This window comes from Tamandua tetradactyla, chromosome 10 (assembly GCF_023851605.1).
Source record: "Tamandua tetradactyla isolate mTamTet1 chromosome 10, mTamTet1.pri, whole genome shotgun sequence".
Classification (NCBI taxonomy): domain Eukaryota; kingdom Metazoa; phylum Chordata; class Mammalia; order Pilosa; family Myrmecophagidae; genus Tamandua; species Tamandua tetradactyla.
The window spans coordinates 2,408,477-2,427,710 of NC_135336.1; the positions used below are offsets into that span (position 1 = coordinate 2,408,477).

General features: G+C 40.8%; 1 protein-coding gene and 1 long non-coding RNA gene across 2 annotated transcripts in view; one reads left to right on the forward strand and one right to left on the reverse strand.

Moving 5' to 3' along the window:
* The window catches only part of LOC143648137 (uncharacterized), a 149,876-nt gene extending 140,967 nt beyond the window's left edge, over nucleotides 1-8,909 (reverse strand). Inside the window, exon 1 of the long non-coding RNA XR_013158415.1 lies at nucleotides 7,782-8,909. This is a non-coding gene — a long non-coding RNA (uncharacterized LOC143648137). The remainder of the gene's footprint in view (nucleotides 1-7,781) is intronic.
* EIF2B5 (eukaryotic translation initiation factor 2B subunit epsilon) lies at nucleotides 7,966-16,654 on the forward strand. The gene is made up of 16 exons (XM_077117723.1): nucleotides 7,966-8,196; nucleotides 9,288-9,412; nucleotides 10,302-10,487; nucleotides 10,575-10,752; nucleotides 10,842-10,922; nucleotides 11,182-11,259; nucleotides 11,535-11,847; nucleotides 12,981-13,126; nucleotides 13,338-13,479; nucleotides 13,605-13,703; nucleotides 13,884-13,991; nucleotides 14,320-14,410; nucleotides 14,702-14,825; nucleotides 15,411-15,536; nucleotides 15,962-16,072; nucleotides 16,237-16,654. Exons 1-16 carry the CDS (start codon nucleotides 8,020-8,022, stop codon nucleotides 16,294-16,296), a joined length of 2,145 nt encoding a protein of 714 aa, XP_076973838.1. The 5' UTR covers nucleotides 7,966-8,019; the 3' UTR covers nucleotides 16,297-16,654.
* Nucleotides 16,655-19,234: the final 2,580 nt, after the last annotated feature.

The window sequence follows — 19,234 nt, forward strand, 5'->3', positions numbered from 1 at the left end:
GTGAGCCTGGCCCCAGCACCATGGGACGAACAAGGTCATCCTGACCAAAACAGGGGAAAGGAGTGTAATAAATAAGGTATCAGTGCCTGAGAGAGTTCAAATAGAGCCGAGAGGATACTTTAGAAGTCCCTTCCAATGTGAAAAAGTTAGAATGGGCATAGCCTAAACCCTTGAAGAGTGGGATAAAGATCAAATGTGATAGTGGAGTTATACAGAGATATAGGGTTTAACAAATGAGTATGATTGCTGGATCATTATACTGATATTTCTTTTAGTTTCCAGTATCTTAGATACTGTTCTACAACTACTTATTGCACTGTGTCTTGAAATTTAGTGCTTTTTTGTATATATGCTATTTTTGTATATATGCAAAAAAAGAGTTGATTGTGATGATAAAAATATTATATTTTCCTTCTAGCCTCCAATGTTCTGGAGTAGCTAGAAGGGAAAATCTGAGTGATGGTATGGTAGCCCATGAAAACTCTGGGATCTGTCCTATAATTACTCATTGAAGAGTGTTTTGAAAACTATTGCTTTTTTCTTCTTTGCTTTGTATATATGTTATATCATACAATAAAAAAAGCTTTTAAAAAATCAGGTATCTAGGAATAAGCCTAACCAGGGATGTCAAGGACTTGTACATAGAAAATATTGCTAAATTGATAGAAACACATTCCATGCTCATGGATAGGATGGCTGACTGTCATTAAGATGTCAATTCTACCCAAACAGATCTACAGATTCAGGGCAATACCAATCAAAATTCCAACAACCTACTTTGAAGACTTGGAATACCTAGCTATCAAATTTATTAGGAGGGAAGGAGAACACAAATAGCTAAAGATATCTTTTTTAAAAAAAAAAAGCAGAGCAAAGTGGAAGACTATCACTTTCTGACTTTAAAGCTTACTATAAAGTCACAGCAGACAAAATAACATGGTTCTGACACAAAGACAGAAGTTATCAATCAATGGAATTGAATCAAGAGTGCAGAGATAGACCACAAACTTATGGATAATTGATATTTGATAAGGCCCCCAAATCCAATGAACTGGGACAAAATAATCTTTTCAATAAATGGACATGGAAGAACTGGATATCAATAGCCAAAAGAATGAAAGAGGGCCCCTATCTTACACCCTATACAAAAATTAATTCAAAATGAATTAAAGATCTAAATTTTAAGGCAGTACCATAAAACTTCTAGAAGAAAATGCAGGGAAATATCTTCAAGATCTAGGAATAGGAAGTAGCTTTTTAAACTTTATACCTAATACATAAGCAGCGAAAGAAAAACAGACAAATGGGAACTCCTTAAGATCAAGAGTTTCTGTGCCTCAAAGGGCTTTGTAAAAATGTGAAGAGGCAGTCAAATCAATAGGAGAAAATATTTGGAAACCATATATATCAGATAAGGGATTGATATCTTGTGTACATAAAGATATCATACAACTCAACAACAAAAGAACAAACAACCCAATTATAAAATGGGCTAAAGTTATGAATAGATGTTTTTCCAAAGAGCAAATACAGATGGCTAAAAAGCACATGAAGAGATGTTCATTTCATTAGCTATAAGGGAAATGCAGATCAAGAACACAATGAGATACCACCTCACACTTATAAGAATAGTTCCTATTAAACAAACAGAAACTGCAAACATTGGAGAGGATGTGGAGAAACTGGAACACATGTTCACTGTTGGTGGGAATATATAATGATGCAACCATTGTGGAAGACAGATTGGCGATTCCTCAGAAAATTAAATATTGAGTTGCCCTATGACCCAGCAATACCACTACTTGGTATATACCCAGAAGAGCTGAAAGCAGTGACACAGACATTTGCACACCTATATTCACAACAGCATTATTCACAATTGTCAAAAGATGGAAACAATCTAAATGTCTATCAACAGATGAGTGGATAAACAACATGTGGTATACACAAATGATGGAATATTATGCAGCATATCCTGAAGCATGCAACAATGTGGATGAACCTTGCAGACATAATGCTGAGTGAAGTATGTCAGACACAAAAGGACAGATACTGTATGATTTCGTTATATTATAACTCTGGTAAAGGTAACTCAGAGGCTTATAATACAGAATATAGCAGACCAAGAGATACATAGAAGCTAGAGATGGAGGAAAGGCTACCCAAAGAGATTGACCCTAAATGTAAGGGAATGGATAGAAGTGATGGTAACAAATTAGTGGGTTTATAAGTAACATTACCATATTAAAGGTGAATATGAAGAAAGGGGATCTATAGTGCCATGTATCCCACTGATTAAATCTACAATTATAAATAAGTGCTTGCATGAACTATTTCAAAGGTTTGATAGTGGACAAAGAGTCAATAGTAGAGGATTATAGGGGGAAAACTAAAAACTCATAGTATGGCCAATAGTCAACAGCAAGACATCAACAGTACCACAGCATTATCATGGCAACTAATTGGGGGAGGGGGAGGGACAAGTGATAAGGGGATGTTTTGCTTTGATAGTTGGTGACACTGTCTTTGCCAGTTCTTTATCACTATGGACTAATGAAAATTTTCTAAAATTGAAAGTGCTGTTGATTGTTCAACCAGTGAGGATACTGTAAGACATGGTTTGTTATTTTAGACATTATCCATGATATCCAAAAGATGGAAGAAGTCGAAGGGTACAATGACTGAGAAGCAGAATGGCAAATGGTGATACATTTATGTGATGGAATATGGTGTAGCTACAAAAAGGACGGACACTGAGAGGCACAAAAGAAACTGAATAAACCTTGGGGACAATGTGTTGCTCAAAATAAGACAGAAACAAAAGAACAAATATGCTAAGGTCTCACTCAGAAAATACTTATAAGAAGATGGAAGGTTACATTGTAAGCCCTTATAGCAGCCACACACAGTCTGAAATTGTAAATATATTTCTAGATTCTTAGAGACTGAGCTATATGTGTATCAGCTGGCATTTGCCTGGAACCTTGATTAACTCGGTGACACCTAAGACCCAGAAATGAAGTGCTGTAGCCCTGAAAGTTAACACAGCTATGTAAAACAACAGTTAAAAATAATGGAAAAAGAGATCAGACCTCAATTAGAATTCAAAACAAAGCCAATCTGGCTGGGTCTAAGGTAAATTAGAATACAGGGCAAAAGATGATAATGTTTGCACTCTAGACCTCAACCTAGTGAATGAGACCAAAGGTAAAGAGGTTTATTATTTCTAGAACCTAAATTTTCTGTAACATATAATCTAAGTCAGCCCCTATCAATAGCTCATTTAAACAACCCAAACTCTTGGAGTCCAGAATGAGAAGAAGGCCCTGGTGTACTTTATATAACATCAGCATACTTCTTAGACTATGGTGGGCTGATCGTTTAAAAGTATTGGTAGAGTGGGACATGACTCCCAGTGGTGTGGACCTTCCTGGCAACGTGGGACAGAAATCCTAGAATGAGCTGAGACTCAGCATCAAGGGACTGAGAAAACCTTCTCGACCAAAAGGGGGAAGAGTGAAATGAGACAAAGTGTCAATGGCTGAGAGATTCCAAACAGAGTCAAGAGGTTATCCTGGAGGTTATTCTTATGCATTAAGCATATATCACCCTGTTATTCAAGATGTAGTGGAGAGGCTGGAGGGAACTGCCTGAAAATGCAGTACTGTGTTCCAGTAGCCATGTTTCTTGATGATGATTGTATAATGGCATAGGTTTCACAATGTGACTGTGTCATTGTGAAAACCTTGTGTGTGATGCTCCTTTTATCTACCTTGTCAACATACGAGTAGAACATATGGAATAAAAATAAATAATAGGGGGAACAAATGTTAAAATAAATTTAGTATGAAATGCTAATGAAAGCGAGGGGTAAGGGGTATGGTATGTATAATCTTTTTTTTCTGTTTTCGTTTTATTTTTTCTGTTGTCTTTTTATTTCTTTTTTGAATTGATACAAATGTTCTAAGAAATGATGACTATGCAACTAAGTGATGATATTGTGAATTACTGATTATATATGTTGATGTTTTAGTTCATTTGTTAAATTTTTTTAATTAATAAATAAATTTTTTTTAAAAAGTATTGGTAGAATATTGTGTCAAACCTAGGGACACTCAAACCAATAGGACAAACCCTTGATCTTGAGGCTTGCTCTTGTGAAACTTATGTATGTGCAAAGAAGATAAACCTACCTATAAGTATGCCTAAGAATTACTTCCGGATGACCTCTTCTGTTGCTCACATGTGGCCTCTCTTTTTCTCAGCACAACTTTACAAGCAAAATCATGCCTCCCCTCCCCCATGTGGGACATCCAGGGATGAAAGTCTCCCTGGTGTGGGAGACAACTTCCAGGGATGAGTCTGGCCCTGGCACCATGGGATCAACAGTGCCATTCTGACCAAAAAGGGAAAAAGAAGTGTCATAAATAAGGTATCAGTGGCTGAGAGAGTTCAAATAGAGTCAAGAGGATACTCTGGGGGTCACTCTTATGCAAGTTTCACTTAGACATTGCTACCTAACATAACTCGCCAAACCCCAACCAAAATCATTCCGGCCAATACCAAAAAACACCTATGGCATTAAATAAGATTCTACAACGTTTCCATGCACTAGGGTAACTTTCCAGAAACCTACAACCTCCAGATAGGTCTCTGGACCAGATAAGTCCTGAAATGCAGAGGGACCAGCCTCTCCAGGCTGGTTCCATCCCCCTACCCCATATTATCAACAGCCCCTTCCAGCATGAAAAAGTTAGAATGGGCATACCCCAAATACCCCTAAAGAGTGGGAGAAAGATCAAAGGTGTTGGTGGAGCTATACAGAGAAGGTAGGGTTTAACAAACGAATATGATTGATGAGTCATTATATTGATATTTCTTTTAGTCTTCAGTGTCTTAGAGCAGCTAGAAGTAAAAACCTAAAATTGTGGAATTGTAACCTATACCAAACTCTGAAATCCGTTTTCTACAACCACTTATTACACTGTGCTTTGAAATTTATTGCTTTTTTGTATATATGCTATGTTTCACAAAAACAGTCGACTGTGATGACAAAAAAAATATTAATTCCTTCTAGCCGTCAATGTTCTGGAGCAGCTACAAGGAAAAATCTGAGATGATGGTTTGGCAGCCCATGAAAACTCTGGGATCTGTCCTGCAATTACTTGTTGAAGAGTGCTTTGAGAACTATTGCTTTTTCCTTTCTTAGCTTTGTATAAATGTTATATTATACAATTTTAAAAGTTAAAAAATATATATGCATGAAATAGAGCTACAAAATACACAAAGAAAAACTGTCAGGAAAAATAGACATATGAATACTTTAATTGGATATATTAATACCCCAAACATTACTGATTCTTGAGATAAAAAGTAATATTCTGTATAGTTTCTGTTTTTTTAACTTCGTATTTTCCTTATAGCTCAGTATACAGTGTATGTAGCAGATGTTCAATGTGTATTTGCAAAGAATATATAATATACAGTTTTGAAGTATAGTGTTTCCATAAATCTCAATTAGATTTGCTTTGTAAATTGTTTGGCTCATATCTTTTATCTAATCTTATTTTTATCTACTTGTTCTGTCAGTTAAATTTAAGATTTAAATCTTAAACTGTTTAACTATTACAGTAGTATTAACATTTTTCTTTTTCATTCTCTTAATTTTGCTTCATATACTGTGATTCTTTATTATTGCACCCATGAAAACATTATGGTATCTTATATGTATGAATATTTCAAAATTGTCTTTATAAAGTTTAAAGATGGCTATTTGTAAAAAAAAAAATGAATGTAGAGTTTCTTTATGAATAAAAGGAAAGTTATTGTCATGGATGATGCTGAGGGTACTGCCACACTGAATGGTGTGCTTGGGAGGGGTTGGAAAGAAACCAAACAGATGACAATTAAATGCAATACAGGATACAGGAACAGATTAATGAATGAAGGAGAAAAGGCTCAAAAGAACATCATTGGTTCTAAAGAAAAATTATAATAAAAAACGTAAGCTTTAAATCAATTAAATTTCCTGAACTTGATAACTGGACTTAACAAGATGATTACATAAGTATATATTCTTGTTCATCACAAATGAACATGGAAGTAATATATGTTCAAGGAGTATGATGTGTGGATTTTTAGACCAGCCCTTGTCTACAAAGTTAATGCAATCCAAAGCTTTTACTGAATTGCCTTCTGCCTTCCCTTCTCCAGGCTAAATTTTCCAGCATCCTTCAGAAATGGTTTTCACTCAGCGCTCTCACTAACTAGTAGAGGGAAGAAATGATAGACCCTCTCTCAAGAAAAGGGCACAGAAGTATGGAGAGTCCAGCCGGAACTGCCACGGGGAACAACTTATCTCAACCTTGTGGAATTCAAATTCCAATATGTAAACAAAGGGGTGGGTGGAAACAGCATTTTCAGAAATTGTAGAATCCTGCAGGTCCTGGAATTCAGACAGTTTCAGTGGAGACAGGATGCCGAGCCTCACTGGGAAGTCCTATGCCTTCTCAATAAGGCCCAAACTTCCTTGACTTTCCCCAAGGCCCGGCATTTCTGCATGTTGGTTGTGCTAGTTTGAAAGGATTATGTACCCTAGAAAAGATCTGCCCTAATCCTGATCTATTTTGCAGAGGCAGCAGTTTCTTTTAATCCCCATTCAGTACCTAGGTTGGAAATTTGCTTAGATAATCTCCATGGAGATGTGACACAACTGTGGGTATTAACCCTTGATTAGAAGGAGATGTAATTCCATCTATTCTAGCTGGGTCTTGATTGGTTTAACTGGAATTCTTTAGGAGAGAAAACATTTGTGAAAAAGCTTCAGAGCCACCAGAAGTAACAGAGTCCAAACAGCCAGAGATCTCATGTTGAAGACGGCAAGAGAATAGTCCTGACCCTCATTGGCCTTTCTTGAGTGAAGGTAACCTCTGGTTGGTGCCTTAATTTGGACACTTTTATAGACTTGTTTTAATTTAGACATTTTCATGGCCTTAGAACTGTAACCTTGCAACTTAATAAACTCCCCCTTATGTAAACCTTTCTGTTTCTGGTATAGTGCATTCCGGCAGATTGCAAACTAGAACACTGGTTTACTCCAAATGCCAGGGGCACTCTCAAACCTTTGGCTTTATGCTCACAGTTCCTCTACCTGTAAAGCCTAACTCATTCTCAACTTCATGGTGCTTTTGGATCCTCCACTCTGTATAAGTCACTGAGTAGGCTTTCAATAAATGTTGGTATCAATAAGAAATAAGTGAAGAAAAAGCACAGTAACTGTTATCCCGATATAACTTGGCTGAAAGACTGTTGAAGTTCTAAGTCAGACAAATTGGGCTCCATCCCGGTCCTTCCACCCACTAACTGGGTGAACTTCACACCACTGAGAGCTTCGGAAAACTCTGCCGAAAGAATAAAGAAAGAATACAGTGTATTGCAGAAATGAATATCAAATTAAATGAAATAATACTTGTATAGTGTCTGGCCCACAATAAGTGCTCAATAAATGGAATTATTATTCTCCCTACTATACCCCATTTGTATTTATGCAGATTGTAGAATTCCTTGAGGAGAAGGGATGTTTGGCTCGACTCCAAACTATTCACGGGGCCGGATCCGAGTAAGTAATAACTATAGTAGGTGACTAGAATATATACTCAGAACTACAATTTCTAACACGCTCAAGGCAGGAAAACTACTTTAGATTACCCATCCCGGAGGAATCTGGCCCCTTGGAAGCAACCAAAAGTTCCATCATGCTGCAAGAGTCTGGGATTCCTCACCTAAGAACGAAGACCTACTGCACCTTCAGCTGCAAGTCCTCGGGACCCGCCCCACGCCTCACGCCTCCCGGCAGGCACCTCAGCCAAAGCCAGAGCGAAGGGATGACGCATGCGCACTCTTCTCCTCTCGGTTCCTCCCTTCAGTTAGTTCTTTGCGTTTCGAGTCCCAGGTCCTTTTTGTCCCCTCCTGCGTGCGGTGGCAGCTTTCCTGCGGAAGTGGTGGCCGTGGGGGACGAAGATGGCGGCCACCGCAGTGGCGCCGGCTGGCTCGGCGGCAGGACGGGCCAACAAGCGCGGCGGCGGTAGTGGAGGAGCCAGAGGTGCGGAGGAGGAACCGCCGCCGCCCCTACAAGCAGTTCTGGTAGCTGATAGCTTCAACCGCCGCTTCTTCCCCATCTCCAAGGACCAACCTCGGGTGAGAGCCGCGTACGAGAGCAGGCTGAGAGCCCAGAGGTGGTGGGGCTGGAGCAAGTTATTCTTTCCGCTGCGTAGTGAGGAGTGCTCTGGAAGGACTCTTGTCTACCCTTTTCCCCTAAAACTCTTTTTATCTGATAAGGTGGTAGGCAGAAGGATCATCTAAAACCGTGATGACTGCCTGGCCAAGTGCGTGGCAGGCACATTTGGGAACTCGTAGGTTTGGAAGTCCACCTCAGGTTTGGGAGAAATGAGGGCTGAATGTAGAAGCAGTGCTTGAGAGAAGGCTTCACACGGGGATTCAGTACTCTAAGAGGGGGCTGCGCTGCCGTCTTGGTAGTAGAAAGAGATGCTTAGGTGAAAGAACAGCACTTTTTGCCTCCGAGGGGGCAAGAAATGTAGCGGAGTGGTCTGATTCTATAGTAACAGCTGTTTTGGATCTCGGGTTGTATGTTGTGCCATCTGTTGAGAGAAGACCAAAATGGATTTAGTGGCTACTTACCGGCAGTCCCTTCATTGTTTAGACAATGCAGAACTGGACTGAGTTAGTTCCAGGGCTTGCAGGGTCATTCAGCAGACCAGTCAAAGAGGGCATTGTATTGGGTTTAAGGAAAAATACTCTCTAAACCCTCCTCCCCACCCCCACCCCTTAAATAATAGACCTCACGGGTGTTCATTTTTTTGGACAAATGATTAGAAAGGGGATTAAGGAAGGAAGTTTTATGGAGAAGGTCATAGCAGCACTTATGGAGTACTCCAGTTTCTGGAGTTATAATTGATTTTCCAGTATTATTCTTTGCCAGTGGTGGTCTTCTGTTCTACAGCAGCTCTGTGTCCAATAGTAGGCAAGTAGATACCATGTTTACTATGGCCAAGTTGTAACTTCTTAGACTCTAATACTTAAAGCATGCCATGACATCAAAGACAAGATACTGATTTTGAATCCTTTTGATTTGAAAGATGAAGCAAACCTGTAGTATTTGGAAACACTGATAGAAGAATGAAAATTGTCGTTGCAGTGGGGGAATGAATGGTACCCAAAGTGCTCTCACAGATTCAAGACCTCAAATTTTTTCATCTCCTATCCTCCAGGTCCTCTTGCCACTGGCAAATGTGGCACTAATTGACTACACTCTGGAATTCCTGACTGCCACAGGTGTACAGGAAACCTTTGTTTTCTGTTGCTGGAAGGCTGCTCAGATCAAGGAGCATTTGTTGTAAGGCCCTGCAACTTTTCTTTCTGTATTTCACCATCTTTTTCAGTTTTCTTTGGAAAGATGTAATTAAAGGGAAATTGTAAGGAGGGGAAATATGCCCATTTAGATCCCAATGGAAGGTCTTAAGGCATTTTCTTCACTAATCAGGAGGGTTCAACTGAGGCCCTGTATCATTCCATCTTGGGGAACCAGATCCATAAAAAAAAAGAAGAAGAAGAAGAAAGAAAGAAGGAAAAGAAAAAAAAAAAAAAACACGTCCATGTTTTTTCTGAATCTCACAAATTTTGTTCCCAGGGGTTTTGCTTTTTATTTAATAGCTCCATTATGGAAGTTACAATAGTAACATCTTTGTTTCTCAACTGAACTTGTATTATAAATATTGTTTTTTCCTGCTCCTCAAGAACAAGGATGAGCTCTTCTTTATCTTTGTATACCCAGCACCTAGTGTAGTGCCAAGCTTATAGTAAGCATTTAACAAGTGTTTGGTGAAATCTTCTTGAAAAATAGTAAATCTTGGGATTTATGGAAGTTTATGAAATAAAGACTAGGATATTAGCATGGTCACACAGCTCCTAAATTTGGTATAGACTTAGGAAGGAGAAATGTGGCATGAAAATTGTGTTTCCAGGGTTTCAAGTTCAAGTCCATGTTTGGGGAGAGACATCAGGATATAGAGAGGAAATGACCATGTCTTTCTAACCCATAAAACAAGACTGGTGATGCAGGAAGCTGAAAGCATTAATTATAGTTCATAAATCTCTTTGAAACTGAGGACGCTGGCAGGAACCCAGAAAAGCCAATCATATTTGCTGAGTAGGGGAAAAAAATAGGAAACATCCACATGATTTTCATGCTTGATTTACTCATTCCCCTTACCCCTTTCCCTTAGGAAATCCAAGTGGTGCCACCCTACATCTCTCAATGTAGTTCGAATAATTACATCAGAGCTATATCGATCTCTGGGAGATGTCCTCCGTGACGTTGATGCCAAGGCATTGGTGCGCTCTGACTTCCTTCTGGTGTATGGAGATGTCGTCTCAAACATCAATATTACCCGAGCTCTGGAGGAACACAGGTCAGGATGGGAAAATAGTAGGACTAGGGTTAGAGACCAGCAGAGCCTTAAGACTGCTTTTTTGCATCTTTCCTTTCTATCTTATAGGTTGAGGCGGAAGCTAGAAAAAAATGTATCTGTGATGACAATGATCTTCAAGGAGTCATCCCCCAGCCACCCAACTCGTTGCCATGAGGACAACGTGGTAGTGGCTATGGATAGTGCCACAAACCGGGTTCTCCATTTCCAGAAGAGCCAAGGCCTCCGGCGTTTTTCTTTTCCCCTTGTATGTGAATATCTGAGACCTTTGAGTTGAGGAAGTGACAACCTTCAGCAGGAGAAACTGGTTAAAGTCTTTGCAACTTCTCCCCACAGAGCTTGTTCCAGGGCAGTGGAGATGGGGTGGAAATTCGGTATGATTTGCTGGATTGTCATATCAGCATCTGCTCTCCTCAGGTGAGCTCCTCAGAGCCAAGACTGCATATCCAAAGAATGGAGTTCTGAGATGGTATTGCCCACTGAGGAAGCCAGGTTATATTTCTTCTCCCCTTTTTTAATCTCTTCTAAAAGAAATAGGTGCTGTCATCTTATTTTCCAGTATTAAGACCTTTGGGATGCTGGTCCCAGCTACATAGGGTCTGATAGGTTTCTGGGGACTTTCCTTTGCTTCCAGAGAATAGCATTTAACCTTGGTCCCACCCCATTCCCCCTACAGGTGGCTCAACTCTTTACAGACAATTTTGATTACCAAACTCGAGACGACTTTGTGCGAGGCCTGTTAGTGAATGAGGAGGTAAGAGATGGCTTCCAAAGCCTTTTCAGTCGAGTATGTGAGAGCTATGATTTTATCCCATGCTAATACTCTTGGTCCCCTTTTGTGTTTTGTTGAGACTTAGGAGAGAGGAAAAGAACCAAAGAGAAATAAGCATTACACAAAGAAAAGTCTCAGGCCATTTAGCTGTGACAGCAAGAGGCAGAGGAGAACCAGAGGTTTATAAAGGTGTTGTACTGGGGATGTTCCTCTAGCTTATTTGCTTAAGTAAGTTTCCTTTCCTTCTCCTCATCCAGATCCTAGGGAACCAGATCCACATGCATATAACAACTAGGGAGTACGGTGCCCGGGTGTCCAACCTACATATGTATGCAGCTGTCTGCGCTGATGTCATCCGCCGATGGGTCTACCCTCTCACTCCTGAGGCGAACTTCACTGACAATGCAACTCAGAGCTGCACTCATTCCCGGCACAACATTTACCGAGGGCCTGAGGTCAGCTTAGGCCATGGCAGCATCCTGGAGGAAAATGTGCTCTTGGGCTCTGGCACTGTCGTTGGCAGCAATTGTTCCATCACCAATAGTGTCATTGGCCCCGGCTGCTACATTGGTGAGCACAAGTAGGGAAATCAAGCCAGGTAACCTAGGAGTAGGAAACAGGAGAAGCTCTGTGTCCTCAGAAACAAGGATGTTTACACAAGGAATAGTTCCTAGAAATAAGAAACTAGAGTAGCTACCTTAAGAAAGGAGAAAACAGGGTTTTGAAAACAGTGATCCCCTAATTTGTGGTCCAAGAGCCTTTTTTTTGGTCCTTCCTATACTAACATTCAGGACAAAGTGGATAGTTACCATACAATAATAATATCTATTTAGTGCATTACAGTTTACAAAGGGCTTTTGCATACACTATTTCATTTAATCATCACAAAAACCTTGTGAGGTAGTTATTATTTATATACCCAATTACAGATAAGCAAACAGGCTCAAAGAGGTTGTTTGCAAAGGTCATAGCTAATGAGAGGCAGTGCAGGGACTTGAATCACACTATAATGACTGTGAGTTCAGTGTGGGGCATCTGCGTATATCTCTGCTCCATTAAAAAAAAAAAGTTCTTTGTACTCTACCGTAATTGCCTGGTTAGCCTCTTAGTTAACTCATTTTAATTTTTTTTTTGTATGCTGTATGGTGGGGGTCATATATTTCATTCTTTTTCCATGTGAGTATCCCCTTATTGCAGCAACATTTGTTGAATTTTTGTTTGGTTGGGGTTTTTTCATTGGTTTGTTTTGTTTTGCTTATTTGTTTGGGAAACAAATTGGTTTAACTCATTTTAGTTGTAGGAATGTGATGTTTCTGACGGCTCTGTCCTTTAAAGAGCAACATTAAACTCCTAATTCTAAAATGTACAGGGAGAAATGGAATAATTCAGTTCTACTTGTAGACATGGATATAATTTCCAATGAAATTCTTGAGTTTAGGGAGTCCCAACAATCTTGTAGGTTTCTCAGGTTCTTAAGCCCTTTTTAAAGAGTCTGCCGTTTTAAACATGGTAGAGGATGGTCACACTCAGCAATAACCTCTTCTCAGGCCTGAGCTTTCACTGGGGGAGAGTATTTTTGGTGAATTAAAGAATGGATATTAGAGCTAGGTGGAAGCTGTGCTGGTGTCAGTCTGTCCTCATGAAGAGCTCTAGTCTGGACCTGGAGCCCTGAATGACCAGGATTCCTTCCCATCCTGAGCTAGGTGATAATGTGGTGCTGGACCAGGCTTACCTATGGCAGAATGTCCGAGTGGCGGATGGAGCACAGATCCATCAGTCTCTGCTCTGTGACAATGCTGAGGTCAAAGAACGAGTTATCCTGAAGCCACGCTGTGTTCTTACTTCCCAGGTGAGATCTGCTCCATAATGCATACAGGCACCAAATGAGTGGTTATCATGCTAAGCTAGAGAGGGGTCTTGTTCTACCCATAATCCACCCTGATTTGAGATTTTAAATCCAGCGGGTTCATTTACCTTCTACTTGGCTTAGTAGGACTTGGCTTGCTTTCCTGCAACAAGCTAATGGATCTGTGCCACCCACTGCTTTTTTTCTCCTGTAGGTGGTAGTAGGTCCAGATATCACGCTGCCTGAGGGCTCGGTGATCTCTTTGCACCCTCCAGACGCAGAGGAAGATGAGGATGATGGCCAGTTCAGTGATGATTCTGGGGCCAACCAAGAAAAGGAGAAAGTGAAGCTGAAAGGTGTGAGCCTTAACAGGTGTGGGGCATCTGCGTATATCTCTGCCCCATTGAAAAAAAAAAAGCGTTTCCTCCTGGAGGGTTTGGTGTTTTGCTAGTCCATCCCTAAAGATCACTGCCTTTTCCAGGTTACAATCCAGCAGAAATTGGAGTTGCAGGCCAGGGCTACCTCTGGAAAACTACAGATACAAACATGGAGGAAGAAGAACTACAGCGGAATCTATGGGGTGAGCTGGCCCTTCTGTTGTTCTCCTCTTATTGGATCTGAATATGTTAAAGGATAATCGATACTTGAGAATCGGTTTACTTTGTTCATTTTTTATTCATGCAGACAGGACATATATACTGTTCTCTGACAAGGCTCCTGCCTTACTTTTCTTTTTTTCTCATCCTTTATGACTTCTCAGGACTCACAATCAACATGGAAGAAGAGAGTGAAACTGAAAGTGAGCGAAGTATGAATTCTGAGGAGCTAGACAGCCGGGCATGCTCGCCACAAATGGATGACATAAAAGGTGAGTGGCCAGGGAAGCAGTGTCCTGAGACAAAGTAGGAGAACTCCGGTTTATTCTTGCCTGAATCAACTGAAAATGAGCGAAGTATGAATTCTGAGGGGCTAGACAGCCGGGCAAGCTCTCCACAGATGGATGACATAAAAGGTGAGTGGCTAGGGAAGCAGTGTCCTGAGACAAAGTAGGAAAACTCCAGTTTATTCTTCCCTGAATCATCTAACCAAAAATTTGCATTCCTTCCAGAAAGGAATTTGTGTGAAGGCAGGGCTAGATGACTTACAACATTCAGCAGTGATGTTCACCTTTGAACTTACTCTTGTTTGGGTTTTAGTATTCCAGAATGAAGTCCTGGGAACACTACAGCGGGGTAAAGAGGAGAACATTTCTTGTGACAATCTAGTCCTGGAAATCAACTCTCTCAAGTAAGAGCAGCCCCTCCCTGTTCTCTTTTCCTCGGGTAGCCCAAGGCAGGGAGAGATTCACTCGTAAGTGTTTCTTCCCTAAATAAGAACCTACTTCTTCCACATCCCATATGGACAAGGCCAGTAGCATTTGGAGGGAGGGAGGCATTAGATTCCAGCTTCATCAACACCCTTTTTAAGCCATATTGTTCCATCTGACTTCTCCTCCTCCAGTGTCCTGCCAAAGTCATAGTGCTACAGCATATTCCAAGGGCCAATGAGGGCCCTGGTGCCACCCCAATCTCCTCACAGGTATGCCTACAACATAAGCCTAAAGGAGGTGATGCAGGTGCTGAGCCACGTGGTCCTGGAGTTTCCTCTGCAGCAAATGGACTCTCCGCTCGACTGTAACCACTACTGTACCCTACTTCTTCCTGTGAGCAAATACTGGGGCTACATACAAGGGGTTGGGTAGAGGCAGATATAATTCCTTGCTATGCTTGACTTGAAAGGAAACCAGGAATAGAATGTTATGCTGTGGAATATATATCTTTTCTGGTTCCTTTATCCTTATCTCTGGAAGCTGATTAGGTTCTAGAACAGCCTTCAGTGCTCAGATTTGGTTCAATACTGAGTGGCTTTGAGTCTTCAGGGTTCAGACCATATGAGGTCCTCAAAGGTATACCCAGAATAGACCTAGACTTTCAGAATCTCTGATGGAAAAATGATTTGGCCCACAAGATCAGCCTTTAGGCTGGGAACAGGTATTTTGAGACAGCACTCAGCATATGATTGCCTTTCACCTTACTTTCCCCAGGAATTACTTTCTTTTTCCCCAACCCTGACTGCCAAGAACTTTCAAGTCCTTCTGACATGATTCCACAGGGCCTGTGTCATCTCCCCCTTATCTTCCCATGTTTATGAAAGGCCTGTGTAATCAGTATTGACTTTGTTTGCTATCCAGGTATAGGTGAATGTTCAGTATTATATTACAGCTTCCTTTTCCTCCTTTTTTCCATAGCTGCTCAAGGCCTGGAGCCCTGTTTTTAGGAACTACATAAAGCGTGCAGCTGACCATTTGGAAACCTTGGCAGCTATTGAGGACTTTTTCTTGGATCATGAAGTTCTTGGTTCTTCCATGGCCAAGGTGAATACATCTCAAGCCCCATAATTCTGTTTCTGCTTTGAAACAGGCCTAAGCAACCCCCATGGAGACACAAAAAGAGGCTAACATGAACCCAGTATTGAGTTTGGTTAACATCACTATACCCCCCTAGTATTGTCCTTATTGCTGGAAAACGCAGCTTAGAGCAATACACATAAAGCAGCCACCTGAGGGCCTGGGAATGGTGTGGAGCAATACTTAGCAATAGTTCTAGAAGTTACACGTGCCTCAGTACCAGAGTAAAGAGACCACTCTTGTCCATTTTGGAGGAGGCTGGCAGATGTGTGGAAGGAAACTGAGGGTCTGGTAAAGAGAGGTACTCAGGTCTTGACTCCTTCCTCTGTTTTCAATTATACCTTGCTGGGCCCTGCAAGGCTCCTGAGATCCCCTTTGCTGACCTTCTGTAGGTGCTGATGGCATTCTACCAGCTGGAGATACTGGCTGAGGAAACAATCCTGAGCTGGTTCAATCAAAGGGATACAACTGACAAGGGCCGGCAGCTGCGTAAGAATCAACGGGTGAGTCATTCTGCCCTCTTCTCATCAAAGTGGTTGTCTGGTTCCCTGGCCCTTTGCCCTAGACTCCAGGGTGGTTAGTCCTTGGGACTCTGGTTTATCTGCTAGGGGGAATAGAAGGGTTATGTGCACCTTCCCCAGTAGCTCTGTACTCTGCTTCCTTACAGCTGCAGAGGTTCATCCAGTGGCTAAAAGAGGCAGAAGAGGAATCATCTGAAGATGACTGAAGTTGCACTGCTGTGCTCCTATGGGTGTCCCTCCTGTCTCCTGAGCCAGGGCAAGTGAGGAGCTACTTGCTGAAGGATGAGTGGCCACCATCCAGACAGAAACTTAAATAAGCAGAAGCTTGAACTACAGTATTCTTCACACCGCCAGCAACCATGTGCTCCCATCCTGACTGAGGAGTTGGAATGAGGAAAAATGGGATGGAACAAAGCTTCTGCTTAGGAAGGAGCTTAGCAGGCCCCACAGCTGGAGGAAGGCCAAAGGAACAACTTTGTGCTCTGGCTTTTCTTCAGGGAACAACAGAAAGCAGCTAGCCTCTCTGCTGCTTGTATTTGTTAATAATTAAAAGAGAGAGAGAGAGAGAGGTGTATTGGTTTCTGTCCAGTTCTTAACTGACCAGCCTTTGAAGTATGCCAACAGAGAATTCTGAACCTCTGACATGGCAGTGTTTCCCTAACACCTGGGGGAGAGAGAGCAGAGGGCTATTATGGCCACTAGGTGGTACTGTAGTGCCTGGCTAATTGACTAATCTATGGCTCATAGGTAGCATAGGAACTAGATTCTTTTCCAGCCACCGTGGATCAATTCGTGGACCTGGGAAAGTTGCTGAGCCTATGTCTATGACACTGTTCTGTCAAATTTAGTATTTTGTTCTGAGTGATGATGCCAAGCTTATAGAATGCCTATTACTACTTGCCAGTGTCTCTCACATGCCTTCTCCACTTGATCCAGTGGTCTCTACTTCTCCACTAGTCCTGTCAGGGAAGCTGGGCCACTCTCCATCCTAAAAATAAGGAAATCTGCTTATGGTTGCATGCCGCTTGGGTGTTAAAGCTAAGGATTTGGCACTCATAATACAGTGTTCTTTTTGCTCAGCACAATGTCTCAGTAAAGGAGAAATTGCTCCCAGAGGCAAATATAACCCCAAGCTGGCAATGGATATCCTGAAGACCACATGAAGGCCCTATAAAGCAGAGTTTCCCTAATAATGAGTTTCACTTGGTTACCAAATGAAAGGCATTTTACTAAATATTTTTCATGCATTATTTTAATTAACCCTCACATTAGCCCTACAAAAGTTGGTTTTAACCCATTTTCAGATGAGTCTGGAGCTCAGAGAAGTTAACTATTCTGAGGTCCCATAACTAGTGACTGAGAGAGCCAGGATGTGGTGTTGGACTCCAGTTTAGTCAACTCATTTTATTGTTTCCCTTAACCTCAACCTTGAGAACATGCCCTCTATCTCCTCTTTTTGAGCTGTTTGTTGCCTTTTTGTAACCCTCAACTTGATACTTAAGCTGTGGCACATGCTCTCCCGGGCATCACAGATAAAACGGTTGCCTTCAGTCCAGTTGGTGGAGTGTTGCCTCCACTTGAGGGGCATAAAGACATTGGGTATTTCTAAAGGAAACAAACAGGTTGACCAGAGTTGGCTTGATTTACTTTTCTGGTTCAGGAAATCTCAGTTTCTCAGTTTCTCACAGGACCTAGTATCCAAAGAGCATGAAGATGGTTATGGCATGGATCTATTAGGAGCAGTTAAATACAAGTAGCTATAAGGTAACTCTGATCTGTGATGTAAATAGTGTTAGAGGAATGCAAAAAAAGCTGAAATCATTTTTTAAAAATGCAAGATAAAGGGGAAAAAATGAGAAAATTAAAGGATCAATCAAGAAGGTCCAAAATTAGACTAACAGAAGTTGCAGAAAAATAACAGGAAAAAATAATAGCAAGGATGCTATTAAACAATTCAAGGAATTGTTGAATTTCTAGATACAAAGGGTCAACTGAATACAGTTGTTGAATTTCTGGATACAAAGTGTCAACTAGTAAGTAGTACAGTGAAAACATCCTTACCAAAGCATATCATGCATGAAATTTCAAAATCCCAGGGATAAAGTGAACTTCCTAATGGCTTCGAGAATGAATAAAAACAATTTGTTTACAAAGACTTAGGGAAAATAAAGGAATCAAACTGCTCAATAACAACACTACCAGAAGACAATGGAATGATGCCTTCAGACTTCTGAAGGAAAATTATTTTTAACTCAAAATCACATATTTTCAAATAGGGAAGTTCTCAAAAAAATTTCCCATGATTCCCCTCAAAGAAAGCTACTAAAGGATGTGGTTTATGAAATCAAAGGAGTAAAGTATCCAGGAAACAGAACCAACATGGAAGAGGTAAAAGGGATTCCGAGGGTGATGCAGAAAAGTCCCAGGGTGACAACTGTGCAGTAGACTAAAACAGCCAGCAGTATACACTAGAGCGAGAGAGGATGGAAGACTCCAGGGGAAAATGGATGCATGGGTTATTTAATGTGATGGGTACAGTATATTTTTAAAGTAAATGAAATAGCAAAGCAATAATGCCAGGAGAATGAAAAGTTGGTAAGGGAGTATAATCATGGAGCACACATGACTTGGCAGTAGACAATCATAAAGAAATAATGTCAATACAAAGTACTACATTGACAACCAAAAAGTGTGATTTCATCATACTAAGATAATAGAGCAAGGTGGAAGAGCTAAGTCATAATAAATCAGAATTGGAAATCAATAGGCAATGTTTAGAATACATATATCAAGAAATTATGGTAGTAAAAAAAGTGATAATTCGGGGGGTGAAGATGGTAATGGGACAGGGGACTGCTGTTTTTGTTGTTAAAAAGTTTCTTAATATTATCTGCATACATATTTCTTTGGTAAAATTTGAAAATTAAAGAGAGTAAAGGGAACGGAATGAAGTGGAAATATACAAGGTTGTATGCAGGGGCTAGCAAGTGCATTGGCCAGGGGAGTTAAAAGGTTGAGGAGATAGGCAAAGGCTATAAAGATATTTATATTTTGACTAGTGCATCTCCTAAAAAGAAAAATAAGATAAGGTCCATAATCTGGAGGTCAAATTATGGAGAACCTAGAATAGCATGTTAATACTTG